Here is a 16,354-nt window from a genome sequence, read left to right on the forward strand (position 1 = left end):
CTGCTCCCATAGACCTTGGGCTTTGTTGCAAGACATGCAGTCCAAGCTTAGTCCTTGATAGAGGATTTTTTTACGGAGAAGAACCTTCTTGCCAACGACCTTCCTACCGGTTGGTTGTACGCCCTGTTGACGCTGAGTTATCCTACTCACGTCCGCCAGTTGAGATGGTTCCTCCACCGGTGCGACCCAGTGTGGGTTGCCAGTCGCACGTTGACGTTAAGCTACTCTCGGAGGTGGTTGTGGACGTTCAGTGTGTCACTGGGAAGACGTTCAACAACCAGCAGAGGTGACTTGTTGTGACGCAGTGCGGCAACCTCAGCAACCCGATAAGGGGTTGTCTGCACTACCCAGACAGTCTAGACAGTTTCGGGTTGTCGCTGTACTTCCTCGCATCCCCATGGTTGACAGTTCACAGACTGTGCAGCAGTACCATGATCTTGTGTCCGGCTCCGTCACGCATCCACCAGTGCGACCGGATTCAGCGAGTCAGACGTTGCCCACTCCGTTGCCGTTTCCTCATCAGTTTCGGATGAGGAACCCTCTGATGAGGACATGGCTGAACAAGACGATCAACCCCCAGCTCTGCTATCCATCCAGAAGATGCTGAAGAAGGAATACGGCCCTGTCAGGCTGTGAATGAGTCTGGTTAGGACACTGTCATCCGTGGTTCAATTGGTGTCACTTGGAAGACTACACCTCCGTCCTCTTCGGTTTCATCTAGCTCTTCACTGGAAAAGGACAAGACGCTAGAAGCGGTCTCGATCCCGGTTTCCGGAAGATAAGTCTGGTCTAACCTGATGAAAGGACTTTATCAACCTTTTATAGGGTCTTCCCCTGACTGTTCAGACTCCCAACCACGTTCTCTTCTCAGACGCATCGGACGTAGGCTGGGGTGCGACCTTAGGCGGTAGGGAATGCTCGGGATTATGGAACTCGAGTCAAAGGACAATGCATTTTAACTGCAAGAAGCTTCTGGCAGTACGTCTGACCTGGAAAAGCTTCAGGTCTCTCCTTCAAGACAAAGTAGTGGAGGTCAACACGGACAACTCCCTGCTTTGATGTTCATCTCCTAGCAAGGAGGGACCTACTCTCTGACATGGTGCGAGTTCGCTAGTGACCTCCTCTCCTGTTCAACAGGTCTAGACTTTTCACTAGTAACAAGTTTCTTCCAAGGCAACTTGAATGTCTTAGCAGATTGTCTCAGTAGGAAGGGACAATAATTCCAACATATTGGACCCTCCACAGAGATGTATGCAAGAGACTTTGGGTCACCTGGGGCCAGCCAACCATAGATCTCTTCGCAACCTCGATGTCCAAGAGGCTCTCAATACTTTGCTCACCTATCCCGGACCCAGCAGTGGTTCTTTTAGATGCCTTTCTACTAGATTAGTCTCATCTAGATCTATATGCATTCCCTCCGTTCTAGATTGTCAACAAGGTACTGCAGAAGTTCGCCTCTCACGATGGGACAAAGTTGACACTATTTGCTTCCCTCTGGCCCGCGAGAGAATAACTTACCGAGGTACTTCGATGGCTAGTAGACGTTCCCAGAACTCTTCCCCTAAGGGTGGACCTGCTACGTCTGCCACGCGTAAGAAGGTCCTCCAAGGCCTCCACGCTCTTCGTCTCACTGCCTTCAGAGTATCGAAAGACACTCGAGAACTAGAGGTTTTTCGAAGGAGGCAACCAGAGCGATTGTTAGAGCAAGGAGAACATCCACCCTTAGAGTCTACCAATCGAAATGGGAAATCTTCCTAAACTGGTGCAAGTCAGTATCCGTATCCTCGACCAGTACCTCTGTAACTCAAATAGCTGACTTCCTCTTATATCTGAGGAAAGAGCGATCTCTTTCAGCTCCCACTTTCAAGGGTTACAGAAGCATGTTGGCATCAGTCTTCCGTCACAGAGGCTTAGATCTTTCCAACAATAAAGATCTACAGGACCTCCTTAAGTCTTTTGAGACCACGAAGGAGCGTCGTTTGGTTACACCTGGTTGGAATTTAGACGTGGTTCTAAGATTCCTTATGTTAGACAGGTTCGAACCACTTCAATCAGCCTCCCTGAAAGATCTCACCTTTAAGACTCTTTTCCTGATATGCTTAACCACAGCTAAAAGAGTCAGTGAGATTCATGCCTTCAGCAAGAACATCGGATTTTCATCCGAAACGGCTACATGTTCTACATCTTGGTTTTCTAGCCAAACACGAGCTGCCTTCTCGGCCTTGACCAATATCGTTCGTTATTCCAAACTTATCGTATGGTTGGAAATGAACTAGAAAGAGTATTATGTCCTGTAAGAGCTCTTAAGTTCTATTTTAAAAACCTTTACGAGGCCCGTCTGAAGCTTTATGGTGTTCAGTTAAGAAATCATCTTTGCCTATGTCAGAGAATTCTTTATCCTATTATTTTCAGACTGTTAATACGAGAAGCTCATTCCCTTCTGAATGAGGAAGACCAAGCTTGGCTGAAGGTAAGGACACACGAAGTTAGAGCTGTCACAACTTCCGTGACCTTTAAACAAAATAGATCTCTGCAAAATATATTCGACGCAACTTTTTGGAAAAGCTAATCAGTGTTCGCGTCTTTTATCTTAAGAATGTCCAGTCTCTTTACGAGAACTGCTACACTCTGGGACCATTCGTAGCAACGAGTGCAGTAGTGGTGGGGGCTCCACCACTACAATTCCCTAATTCCAGAACCTTTTTAATCTTTCTCTTGAAATATTTCTGGGTTGTCCGGAAGGCTAAGAAGCCTTCCGCATCCTGGTTGATTTGGCGGGTGGTCAAATTCTTTCTTGAGAAGCGCCTAGATTAGAGGTTGTGATGAGGTCCTTTAGTATGGGTTGCAGCCCTTCATACTTCAGCACCTAGGAGTCGCTCAGCATCCTAAGAGGATCGCTAGGCTCAGTAAGGAAGACGTACTTAAAAAGGCAGAGTAATGGTTCAAGTCGACTTCCTTACCAGGTACTTATTTATTTTATGTTTGTTATTTTGAATAACTGCTAAAATAAGATACGGGATACTTAGCTTCTAATGTTAACATGTATGCTGGTCTCCACCCACCACCCTGGGTGTGAATCAGCTACATGATCATCGGGTAAGATTAATATTGAAAAATGTTATTTTCCTTAGTAAAATAAATTTTTGAATATACTTACCCGATGATCATGAATTTAAGGACCCTCCCTTCCTCCCCATAGAGAACCAGTGGACCGAGGAGAAAATTGAGTTCTTGTTGACAAGAAGTACTTGAGTACCTGCTCACAGATGGCGCTGTTGTGTACACCCCCACCTGTATAGCGATCGCTGGCGTATCCCGACCTTACATTTCTGTCGGGCAACAGAGTTGACAGCTACATGATCATCGGGTAAGTATATTCAAAAATTTATTTTACTAAGGAAAATAACATTTTTCTCTCATAAATTATGCATAACTCACTTTTACACACCCGTTTATTCATATACATAGTTTAAAATAATAGATATTTCCACTAGAAATTTGAATGATGATGAAAGGGAATCTGCTAAGGTAAAAAATTAATAATTTCATTAAATAAATTAATGGATTTAAAAAAATAAAAACTTGTAGGTTGAATCTCTGCTGCTCAGTGCTATACTTTGAAAAGTGCACCAGAATATGTTTAACTGAAAATGTTGTCACAGTGAGTGCACACACTGTTAAACTGCTTCCTTCTAAAACATAATTGTGTTAGGTGAGTGTGACCAACATGCAGGCACCTTAAAACAATTTTAGTCCTTCTCCGAGTGGAAAGATGAGGGCCAGAATTTTGCTTTTTCTATAATTTTCTTATACCTTTTATTTTTGGCAAGGTGAGGAGACTTCCATCACTCTTGCCATTTACTCTTAATATATAACCTTATAGGACATTTCATATCTGAGTAAGGAACTTTATCTGCTTGATAAAAACGTTAAGAGGTATTTTTCCTGTATTTATCGACCTCATTGCACTGAATTCAAACATAGTCTGGGAACCAGGAGAAATATACTGATTTCTTTTGACAAGATATGAGGTAAAGTCACTCATGTGCTTTACATACTAGGGGATGTACTGCATTGAAAATTTTCAAAGCTTCTATTTTACTTTTGGTGTCAGAGTATTATACAAAATCTTTCTTTGGTGAATAAAATACAAGGTCTCATCTTTTCAGTATATATAAAAGCAGTTTGGTCATTTACCACTAAACTAAAGGGCACCAGCCGCCCGTTGAGATACTACCGCTAGAGAGTTAGGGGGTCCTTTGACTGGCCAGACAGTACCATATTGGATCCTTCTCTCTGGTTACGGTTCTTTCCCTTTGCCTACACAGACACCGAATAGTCTGGCCTATTCTTTACAGATATTCCTCTGTCCTCATACACCTGACAACACTGAGATTACTAAACAATTCTTCTTCACCCAAGGGGTTAACTATGGCAATGTAATTGTTCAGTGGCTACTTTCCTCTTGGTAAGGGTAGAAGAGACTCTTTAGCTATGGTAAGCAGCTCTTCTAGGAGAAGGACACTCCAAAATCAAACCATTGTTCTCTAGTCTTGGGTAGTGCTATAGCCTCTGTACCATGACCTTCCACTGTCTTGGGTTAGAGTTCTCTTGCTTGAGGGTACACTCAGGCACACTATTGTATCTAGTTTCTCTTTCTCTTGTTTTGTTGAAGTTTTTGTTTATATAGGAAATAGTTATTTAAATGTTGTTACTATTCTTAAAATATTTTATTTTTCCTTGCTTCCTTTCCTCACTGAGCTATTTTCCCTGTTGGGGCCCCTGGGCTTATAGCATTCTGCTTTTCCAACTAGGGTTGTAGCTTAGCATTTAATAATAATAATAATAAACACTTCTTTATCATGCACAACAGCTGACCTAACACTCTCTTCAGATTTACAGACGATTGTAAAGATATTTACTTTTCCCTTATTATTTCTATCATTTTCCCAAAACTTATTTTTAATCTCCTCGTCTGATTGCTATTTTTATTGATATATTTTGAATAGCACAATTTCTGGTGGAAGGAGGTTTCACTTAAATTTTTTTTTTTCTTTACTAAATTATGTTTCCATTCAGGTATTCAAGCTGTCTTACTTGAGATAGCTTGGAAGACCCTTACACCAAAATTTGTGGAGTCACATTCCACTAATATTTTTAGCGTTGGGTTATTGCAAGAGCTGTAGAGTCTCATGGTATACCGCAATATAAGTTCTTTTCTTATGAGGACTAGGGAAAGCTCATGATACTACATATATGCTTTTAGCTGGGGTTGTTTTGAATGTACCAGTGCAGATTCTAAGACTTATGTTGTGGACAGTATCAAGTTCCTTTTGCTTTGATGGTCAAGCAAAAAAGTAAATATGACAGTCCGAAGCAAGTTTGTTTTATCAGGTCTCTATCAAATCCCGATATTGTTTCAGAATGTTTAGGAAATTTTCTCATTTTTACCTTAAGATTGTCAATGTGACTTGACCAATTTAGTTTTTCATCACTTCAGACCTAAAAATTTTACTAAAATATTATCATCCAAAGTATGAGTTGGTATGTTCTCAGTAGACCTGTATCTTGAAAACCTTGTGGCATCCATTTTGGAGACCAAAATTCTAAGAACATTTTCCAAGGCCAATTTTCTAATTAGATCAATGGTTTTTTGCATGCATTTACAGGTAAACACTGCATCACATGTAGTGCAATAAAATGCAAAACCAACAAATAATGAGCCCTCTTACAGAGGGACTCGCTACTGTCAGTAGAGTGCCGATTGCAACAGCAAAAAGGGTGACAATAAGAAAACTGGCCAGGGGAACACACTCCTCCTGGAGGAATGGAGACAATTACCGACTTTTACTTCAATGAACCTACAGTATAAGTCATAAAGGAGTTTAAAGATCTAATCATGTTCCTTTCATACCCATACCATACAGTTTTTTGGTTATTACAAAAATGCCAAGAAATGTCTTATGCTTTTCCCAAGTCAAAGAATACTCCAGTTATTTGATACTTTACAATGATTTGGTTGGAAAGTTTTATTAAAAGGTCAGTTGCAGAACAGCCCTTATGAAAACCAAACTTGAAGTTAGAAAGATGTCGGAGTGATAGATGCCATATAAGGTTTCTTCTTGCTAGATTATCCATCTTAAATCTAAATAATGGACAATTTTTCCATTTAAGAGAATGAGCTCATTTGCAATGAAAACAGAACTTTTTCTTTATGTAGATTTCACATATGGGGCATCTTGCATTATTGCTGCATGTTGTTAGAGACATCATCATCATAGTTAAGAGTATTTGCATCATGTGTAATAACTTGGGAAGCCTTTCATTTCTACCACTTCATGTTTTTTTAATGGCATAAAACCCATTGTTAGCAGTTTGCTTCTTTAAATGTAATTAGTCCATCAAAAGATTTTTCATCATGAGTCTATTTCATTCTAATTAAAGTTCTTTCAATGAAGAAAATATTCCTCAGTTGCCATACAAAATCAAGCAGAACATTTTTGATCTTTTCACGTAAACTAAAACAAGAATAGATTTCATTTTAAATGAACGAATCAAGTTTGAATAGTGATAATTTAGGTTATAATAAGTAAGAAATGTTTGATTTCATTCTTTTAGAATTCTATCAGGTTTCAGAATAAATTTTCTTATACTTTTGTTAACTTTTACACAAAATTAAAACAAAGGCTAAACATTTTTGGGAGCACCACCTCTGCTAATTTTAGCCATGAACTGCCACTCTGCCTCAGTTAAGTAATGAAATATTCTAGCAATAAATGGAAAGTAGCAGACTAAAAGTTTCCCATTCTTCAGAAGAAATAAAAATATTTTCTTTGTCTTCATAGTAATATTCATTTCAGTAATAAAATTATTAGTGCTTACATTTACCCAGCTATGTTAACCCATGATGACTGATCTTGCAAGCGAATTAAGTGCATTGCCTTCTGAAAAATTCTGCAACTGGTGAGCTTTATCTGAATTATCACCAACAACTTTAAAGATTTAAGAGAATCCTATGATATGAAATGCTATCCACAAAGAAAAAATGAGTTTGCTTAGGAACCGTTACTATAGTGAGTGCAGGGATAATAGTATCCAGACTACTAACTTGATCTTCTGCCTGGCAATCCAGTTGTCTAAAATAGTGACATGGATTGTAGTAATGTAAATATTTAGCAGAAGGATCTAAAGTAAATAAAAAAAATTTGAAGCACCGTGAGAGGATTTCCTCTCTGTAAGGTACAGTGAACATTCAGATCTCTTACAGAATGGAACACTGTTAACTGCTACACACAACATAGTAAGTCAAGTTAGAGATAGTAATCAGACAAGTAATATCCAAATGATAGCCTTCAAGTAAAAACTTACTTGCCTTTCGAGATTAAACATTTAAGTAACTTGAGAGCATTGAAGCCCATCACTATCAAAACTTGACTTTTTGATTTTGTACTAAAGAACATTTCTGGCAAATATACTTTATAATCTCCACTATGAACAGCTAGCTAGTCTTCTCTGGATTTTTTCATTGAACCAAAAGTAAGTTTCATTAGTACAAACTTGAAATATACTTTCCCTGTGAGGAACAGTGAGCCAGACACACTCCTCACATTATCCCTGTGTAATAATTACTAACAAATCCAGAGGAAGACAACTTAAAACACAATAAAACTTATCACAATCGGGAAAAGGGGTGCATCATAAACCAATCCGACAGCGAAATTGAAATAACAAAGAATAATCCTGGGCACTTCTCGCCATTAACTGCTAGTGTTTGTCATTACTTTTACTAGAGGCATATGCCTATGCAAAAGAAAGAAAATGGGAATTTTTATTTTAGGGGTAAATGTCAATAAACAGAGCCTCTGGAGAAGAAGCAATATGAACATCAGGGAGGTTCATAGAAATAATTCAGCTTCTTACACCACTTCTACTTATATGATTGTCAATGAATGTGAATATTGAGTATACTCTTTAGTGCAGAATTATAGCTCACAGTACTTTATCATTTTGCATTAACATAGAGAAGTTGTGTTAAACTGAAAAAAAAAAAAAATAATTAAATGTGTACAGTAAGTCCATATATACTGTACAAACAAGATGGGCTCCAAGAGTTAGTTCTTAAGCTAGAAAGGTTTTGGGCATCTACTTCAATAGTCCAACCCATTACTCACAATTTTTCAGTCTACTGCTCTATCAAACATTAGTGAGATAGCCTTTAAATGTACCAAAGGTTCTTGAAGCTATTTCTACATGATATAATACTTTTGAAATAAGTTGAAACAGGTGTAATTTATTGTACACACAGGTTATCTATGATAGTTCTGAAGTCAAATGTTATTATTCAGGGAAATTATTGTATTTAAGATCCATATGTATGTTCCAAGACTTCTATAAGCATTGATGTGAATAGTTTGAACTTTGTTAAAGAATTTTAAATGGCTCTTGTAGTTTTTACAGTATATGTTACCTAATGTGTCTTAGTTTGTGTTAAACAAACAGGCTTTTACAGTAGAGATACTGCATACTTATGTTTTTTTTTTTTTGTTAATTCCTCAATTTTGATTAATATGTAATACTTATTTTCTAGACTAGTGCTGTGTTCATTTACTAAATCTAGCATATTTCTTTTACTAATGAGACACTACATTGGCAGGTAATGTGGTGTAGTGGTGGTAACAGCCAAGTATGGGTAGGGTTAGCTTCAGGACAAATCTTGGTTTACCTAATATATCCAGGTTCTGTTGGAGGAGATTTGAAGCCATCATTGCCCCCTACATCTTTATTAGCTCACACAGCCCCAATTACACATATGTATGTGTCAGAGGCATTTAGTGTATGCATATCTGGCGGCAAAGATGGAATGTGTGTGCTGTGGGATACAAATAGGTACAGTATATATTTATTATTGGGTAGCAGTTCCTTTTGTATTTGTGATATTAATTTAGTTCTGTACAATATTACTCTGGAAACATTTACTGATAAATCTTTTGATTTCAAAATTAATTTTGTTTATGATTACAGATTGACTTACATAAGAAGCATTGGATCAAGTGGAGTGGAGGTTTCTCTGCTTGCTATGAGTGAAACCCTAGGTGACTGGGCTTCAGTTAGTCCTTTGGGATCGGCAGCATCAGTATTACGTCTTTACACTATCAATGGAGCATTGGTAGATTCAGTTGTTACTCCTGCGCCAGTAACAGCTATTACATTCTCTTCAGCATCAGAAGGAACAGCTATCAATGTTATTGCAACTAGTCATACTGATGGCCTTATCAGGTAGTGTATCTTGAACAATTTAGGCATGAATATCTTTCTAGTGAAGTATAACATAAAAACCCAGGCAATTATTGAAAAGCTTCAGAACCATAGTAAAGTAAAGTTTTGAAACCAAAAATTTGAAGTTCCTGTACTCAAATAATAATTTATTATACACAGTATTATGTGTGATAATTTCTATTTATCTGGTGTCTTGCTATTTGAAAGCCGAGCCAAAATAAATGAAATTATATTAAAATAAACAAGTTTATTCAAAGTGGTTGACTTATGCCACTTCACTGGTTTTAATTTGAGCCTCTGTTTACTATACATATGTGCAAGTCAGGTGGTATCCAAATTAAAAGAAACATGCATTGAAACTGATTGAATGGAAGACGATAACGATATTCCATTCTCCCTAAAGCGTCTAATAAATTTGAGAAAATTAGTATTCTTTTTCCGAAGCTAAGATTTCTAAATGAGAAAACAGCTATTATAGAGAGTATGATTTAAGGTAAAATATTAGATAATTCACAATATTGAAACTATCTTTTGGTGTGGAGGAGTCTGTATTAAAATGTTAATTTTAATTGTTCATTACTTCTTATATCGTTTATCTATTTCCTTTCCTCACTGGGCTATTTTTCCCTGTTGGAGCCCTTGGGCTTATATCATCTTGCTTTTCCAACTAGGGTTGTAGCTTAGCTAGTAATGATAATGATGTTAAGAATAATAATATTGAAACTAGGATTTAAGAAAATGCTACAAATTTTATATAAATCACTAAAATACTATTTTGTTTATTCAAATAAACTCTAATAGTTCAAAATAAAGCCTGAAAGATTTCTAAGTAATGTAAAATACTTGTTCACACTTTTACATTGTAAAAATGTGAATGCTCCAATATATTCTTTATATTTTTTTCATTGCCTTTTCCTTAGTTTGTTTTCTTTATTAATGCTGTATTTCCGTCCAAATTATGATGAAATAAATTTATAGCCCAGGCTATGTACTGTATATATTATGAAACTTAGCAGTTAATTTTTAGATATAAAGCTTAGGAAAACCAAATCTATGCTTGGAATACATAGTGTGCATATAGTCAATAATTAAGATTGTGTACATATTTAACAAAATTTAAAACTAATTTAAATTAATCTAATGAAAAACAGAATTTTGATACTTATTTTTATACTTACCTTATGTTCATATGGCTTCTCCCATCTTAACAAGGGAATACATGGAATATATATAATTTTGAAGCCTTGTGATGGGCAAGAGGGCTCTTTAACTGGAGAATAACCTTTTTTCTCATTTTGACTCAAAATTTGTCATACTTTTTCTATCGCATACTATTAATTCAAACTCTTTCATATTTTATCAACTATTTCTCCCCTTGCTGTCAAACCTCTTTTCCTCATCATGTTCTAGATTTTTAGGAAGGAATACCATAACTGGATTAAAGTTTTTTTTTCTAAACCAATTGTTGGAACAGTTGTTGGTTTTGCCAACTACTCCATAATATTTTGATCATAGTAGTGTCAAAATTCCTATATTGGAACATGGAACTAACTGTTTGAAAAATTCAGCTCTCGGATTCCAGGAGTGGTGTTTTTTTTTTTTCAAATGTGACTCTTGGCATTCTGTCTGGTTTGCCTGCTACTATGATGAAATCGTGTCCTTTCAAGCAGCTTTGACTTAAGCTTTAGCCACTCTAATCATAGTGGTCCCATCCTAATGTTGTAGGGTAGGAAGTGGACATTTGGGCATCAGCTCTCATGTGTCATTGGTGGAGGAATCAATTCCATGAAAGACTAGTGGGGGTTCTTTTAGGATGTCAGCCAATCTAAATGTTTCCAGTCATAATATTAATTCTCTTTTAAAGTTAACTAAAAACTGACTACCATAAATTCAGAAGAGCTTCAATGAGACATTCGCTTTGATAACAGTGTCTCTGAGGTGAACTGGTTAATTATGTAACTAACAGAAAAGAAATGAGAAGGAAATTTTTATCTAGGCACTTCTGACTAATAGCATACAGTAACTTGAACCTTAACTATCAGGTTTAAATAACACATTGCTATTTTTACCTCCGGGTGCAAATACCCAGTTCTTGTTATATTTTTTTTTCTCCCAAATTTATTCAGGCTACCCATGTAGGAGTCCAGTTTGACTCAAAGGGTTGGTAAATCTACTCCCTTAAAAAATGGCTTCTTCTCTAAAAGCTTGGTTTAATTAACATTTCTGTAAAAATTTTACAATTAAAATATTTTTGCATTTTCTTCATCATCAATATACATTGGCCCTTAGTAAGGGAATGGAACATTCTAGCAGTAAGTAATATCTCTGTCCTTTCAATTCACGTCATCGCATTTTACTTCAGACGTTTGAGATTGTTTACCTATTACTCTGCATTAAGACTTGTTATTAACACTAGCTGATCTTTAGAAATACAGTTAGCAATGAATGCAGTGCTTCAGCTTTTAGGCAGCTTGGCCAAAGAAATCTAATGTTGGCAATTAGTATTTGCAAGTTTAAAGGTTGTTTTTCCCTGTGCAAGCATTTGCTCCTCTAGAATTCATGTCTGACAAAGCAGTGATTATTGCCTAAATAAAAAACAAGGAAGAATCCAGATCTAAATAATAGAAGGGTTTGTAAATTGGTAGCTGACATCTTCCTGTGGGCAGAGGGACTTGTAAACTGGTAGCCGACATCTTCCTGAGGGCAGAGGTCAACAGTGTACATCTCATTCCAAAGGTAATCCCTGGATGGCAGTGTAGTGGCTGACACTTCCTACTGAGTGACTGATCCAATTAGAGGTCTACCAACGATGTGTCTGCTATGTGGGATTTCTGTGGTGGATTTTTTGTGACCCATATGATGGTGCTGAAAATTTCCTACCTTACTAAATCAATCGGCATGACTGGTTCACGCATTCATGCATTAGTAAAGCAATCTGGAGAGGTATGTGTTGCCATATTACAGATTCATTTGTCTGGTAGAAAAAAAAAAAGTTGCTCGTGGAATATGGTGATACTGGACTTTTTTGGCTGTATTAAGAAGTGTCCTTGTCCGAATAGAAGTTGCTGCAGTAACCCCACTTCAGATATTTTCATTGTGAACCCTGGAAAGAGTTCCACCACTAATTCACACCAACCTAATTGGAGGATAATCTGTGATTGGTGTTTTGAAAGAGATCTTGATCAGGTCAAAGCCTCTACACTTATGACTCTAATAAAAGAAACTGTCAATATCAGGCATTAAAGATTATTGTCAGGGTTTACCAGTAGGTATTTTAAACTTCTTTTAGATTTTGGGCTATGATTCTGCTTGTACTTTAGGAGCCTATCAAGATATCTTGAGCTGACATGTTGGATTTATTCCCAGGTACAATACCCTAGGTATGTTATTTGCAATTTTATCTATCCTTAAGAATTTGTTTTAGTTCTTCTCACCTATGCTTATTTTGCTTAGTAAATTCTCCATTTATCTAATTAACATTGAGGGAAGGGTTTGTCTGGTTCTGCATTTGATAGGTGAACTGAATATGGACCCAAATGGTTGGTTAGGGACTAAAACTACTTATGGGGTACATGATGGTTACTTTTTACCTGTCAGCTCATAAATAGTGTCAATTAATTACAGTATAGTTTAATTTAGTTCAGAGGCTGTTCATGAATGGCATGAGGCAAGGGACAGTGACAGTGCCCTAGAGACTGACCTTATATACATATGATTAGCACCTAAGCCACCCTCTCCATCCAAGTTAGGACTAGGGAGAGCCAGGTAATGGCTGCTGATGACTTGGCAGGTAGTACTCCTTCTCCCAAACCTCCCATCCTTAGCTCACATGAATGGTGAGGTTTCAGACACTACAAGAAATTATTGAGCTTGGGCAATGTGGGACTTGAGCTCCACTCTGGCTGATTTCCAGGTAGGAACACTTCTTATCGGCCACCACAACCTACTTTCAAGAAGAATAAAATTACACCCAAGTAATTTTATGTCATTTTGGCCTTTTCATCCAGAACTTTTCATCTTTGGGCTTGTGTTCTGACAGTTAGAGGTTCTATCCATTGCCCATCTGTGCTAATCACCTCACCCTTGTACCTCGGCTTTTATTTAGAAATTATTAAATTTATCTAATAAAGTTTGTATAATTAGCTTTTCGAAACCATCTCTAATATTCATTTCTTAAAAGTTTTAAGGAGCAAAATATATTTGCAAATTAGCTTTTTGAAACCATCTCTAATATTCATTTCTTAAAGGTTTTAAGGAGCAAAATATATTTGCAAAAGTTAAAGTTTAATCCTATATTTTTCTTTCTTTACTTTAATAAATAAGAGTGAAGTATTTTTTTCTCACATTTTCCTTTGTGGAGTTTATTTCATCCCTGACTACCTAATATTGGGGTTACATGCTAAAGAGGTAGGAGCCTGACAGACTTCCTCATGGGCCTATTGGGCAAACATCCAAGAAAAATTTCATCTTGGAGACTTTTTCTTTCTTTTTTAATTTTCCATCTAAATGGCATATAATGGCCAAATCATGTTTTTACAACTAGGCCCATGGGTGAATTAACCAGTAAGCAAGGAACCACTCCTTACTGATATTTCAATCATAATGCACTGTTAATGGGTTTGTGTCACTGTCTGTAGATTTTGTTTTACCATACCTTTTACACCATCTGTAACATTTTGAAATATTTATATTGTGCAGTACTGTAATAAATAAAATACTGAGAGGAAATCAGTTCTACTAAGCATTACTTGAGTTTGCATCCTGTAAACACAGGCAGTGTTATTTTATTCTGAACAAAGAAAAGGTTTAAAGCAAACTGCAACTTATTTTATTTTAATTTCCTTAACTGTTACAGTATGACGCTAAAAATTATTTACAGTACCAAAAAATCAAGTTATAAAAAGATGCCTTCACATTAACATTAGTTATTAAATATTTTGAAGTGTGGTAGTGGTTTGGAATCAACATATTTTTCAGAAGTTTTAGTGCCTGAATGATGTAGATGACGGCAAATAAATAGTACTTGTAGTGGTTGAGTGCTGCTGCCAGATTTCAGAATGCTGAAAAAGTTTTTAAAGAGTGCATAAAAACTAAAACTAGTTGCTCTTATTCATCACATTATGTTGAATATAGTATAAAACACATGATGGGAAAGGCATGGAATATACCTGAATAATTCTGTAACAAAAAGATTATGAATAACAAACCCATATATGACTTATACACTACAGAAAGGAAAAAATAACAGCACAATAGAAAAGGCCAACCAAAGCTTTACGTCAATATGAATATTATGAGATTAATAGATAAGGTCTTAGACCTATTTGATCTCACAATGCTGTGCAGGATTCCCATGAAGGGTGGTTCATTTATGGGAGGGAATAGGGTGCAGTAAAAATGGTTTTCATACTTATTCTAAGGTTGAGAAGCTCACGCTTCATGGGTAAAATTACTGAGAATATATGCAAAGTAATTTGTTTGTCAAAAAGAGAGAAAATAGTCTTAACATGCATGTCAGAGTATATGAATATTTATTTGCTGTAAGATATGATTGTATTGTGTTAATGTGGTTATTTTATTTCCAGGTTATACAGTGTTTGGGATCTCCGACCAGTACGAGAATTGAAAACTGAGAGAGCTCGACAAGCAATAACATGGTAAGAATTACAATTCTTTGTTATTTTAATTCACTTGCCGTTTCTGAAGGTTGGATATTATTTTGAAAGACTTACTTGAAGATTCATATGTATTCTTTTTTTAAGTGTGTACAGATTTAAAGGCTCCAGGTCCATGCTTTAGATGATGCCTTGAGGCAGTAGCACAGATCGATTTGTAAATGGCTAAGTTTATGCTGGGGTTTCGCTGAATAAGGAGTTATTAATCTTTTATTCTGATTATTTTAAGGCTCTTAATTTGTCCTGATTGATAAGTTCATACATACCAAACAAAGAAAAATTATTTGGTTATTGCATTGGGTTGCTTGCTGGAGTTGTTAAATGTTAAAGACATCCTCATCATAGTTGAGCAACAACAAAAATTTGTCAAGTATGGAGTTCCTACCTGATAATGTATTGAATTGAGGGCTGCTTGTGGCCTGATTAGTAACGTATGTCTGGTGTTTGCCAGTCTGGGGTTCAAGTCTTGCTCAGACTTGTTAGTGCCATTAGTGTCTGCAACCCTACCATCCTTGTGAGCTAAGTTTGAGGGGGGGGAAGCACATAGTTCTATCTGCTGAGTCACCAGCAACCACTGCCTGACCCTCCCTGGTCCTAACTTGGGTGGAGAGGAGGCTTGGGCGCTGATCATACAATATATGGTCAGTCCCTAGGGCATTGTCCTGATTGCTAGGGCAATGTCACTGTCCCTTGCCTCTGCCATTCATGAGCGACCTTTAAACCCTGTGTATGTCTAGGTAACATGTAGAACAACTGCCAGTGATGTCCATGAAATCCTTTTGATACTGTACTTGTTTGGTCCTCCCTAAGAGGTAAGTTGCCTTTATGCATTTGGGTCTGTTTTAGATGGTTCTATCACATTAGAGTATGAAATACTCTGAAATAAAATGTTAGGAAGAAGTCCCTCAGGGCAAGGTGTCTAGCGCTATTTTATTTGCACTAGCAACAAATGGGATTTCTTCCGTGACCCTAGATGTCTTTCTCTATACACACTTTGTGGATGACTTTATTTCATTTGCAGGAGGAAGAATGGCAATAGTTTAAGGAAAACTTCAAAACATGATTGAACAAATTATCATGTTTAGAAATTTTAAATATTTTCAAAAGTTTTCCCCATACATTTTGGGAAACAGATTGTCAGATTCTCCTAGGAATGTATAAGGCCTTATTTTATCCAAACTTTTATATCGTTGTGAAATATATTCCTTGGAAGATATCCACTTCCATTTAATGACTTTTTGTCTCATATCAAAAGCTCTCCTGATGATATTTGGCAAAATTATTGAAATTCTGTAGATCAGAATATGATTTAGGAGGTCACTAGGGCTATACCTCCATGAAAGTACAATAATATGCCAAAGGGGGAAACTGCTCTCTCTTCCTTAAGAATTGAGCACACTCAT

At 36.8% G+C, this 16,354-nt stretch overlaps 1 protein-coding gene across 8 annotated transcripts in view; it reads left to right on the forward strand.

The window, feature by feature from the left end:
* The window catches only part of mv (lysosomal-trafficking regulator mauve), a 388,598-nt gene that overhangs the window by 363,099 nt on the left and 9,145 nt on the right, over positions 1-16,354 (forward strand). For all 8 annotated transcript variants that reach the window (XM_068389706.1, XM_068389704.1, XM_068389709.1 and 5 more), the window contains 3 exons: positions 8,654-8,886; positions 9,022-9,276; positions 14,862-14,933. In XM_068389706.1, coding sequence (XP_068245807.1) covers positions 8,654-8,886; positions 9,022-9,276; positions 14,862-14,933 — 560 coding nt within the window. The remainder of the gene's footprint in view (positions 1-8,653; positions 8,887-9,021; positions 9,277-14,861; positions 14,934-16,354) is intronic.

This window comes from Palaemon carinicauda, chromosome 16 (genome assembly GCF_036898095.1).
Source record: "Palaemon carinicauda isolate YSFRI2023 chromosome 16, ASM3689809v2, whole genome shotgun sequence".
NCBI lineage: Eukaryota > Metazoa > Arthropoda > Malacostraca > Decapoda > Palaemonidae > Palaemon > Palaemon carinicauda.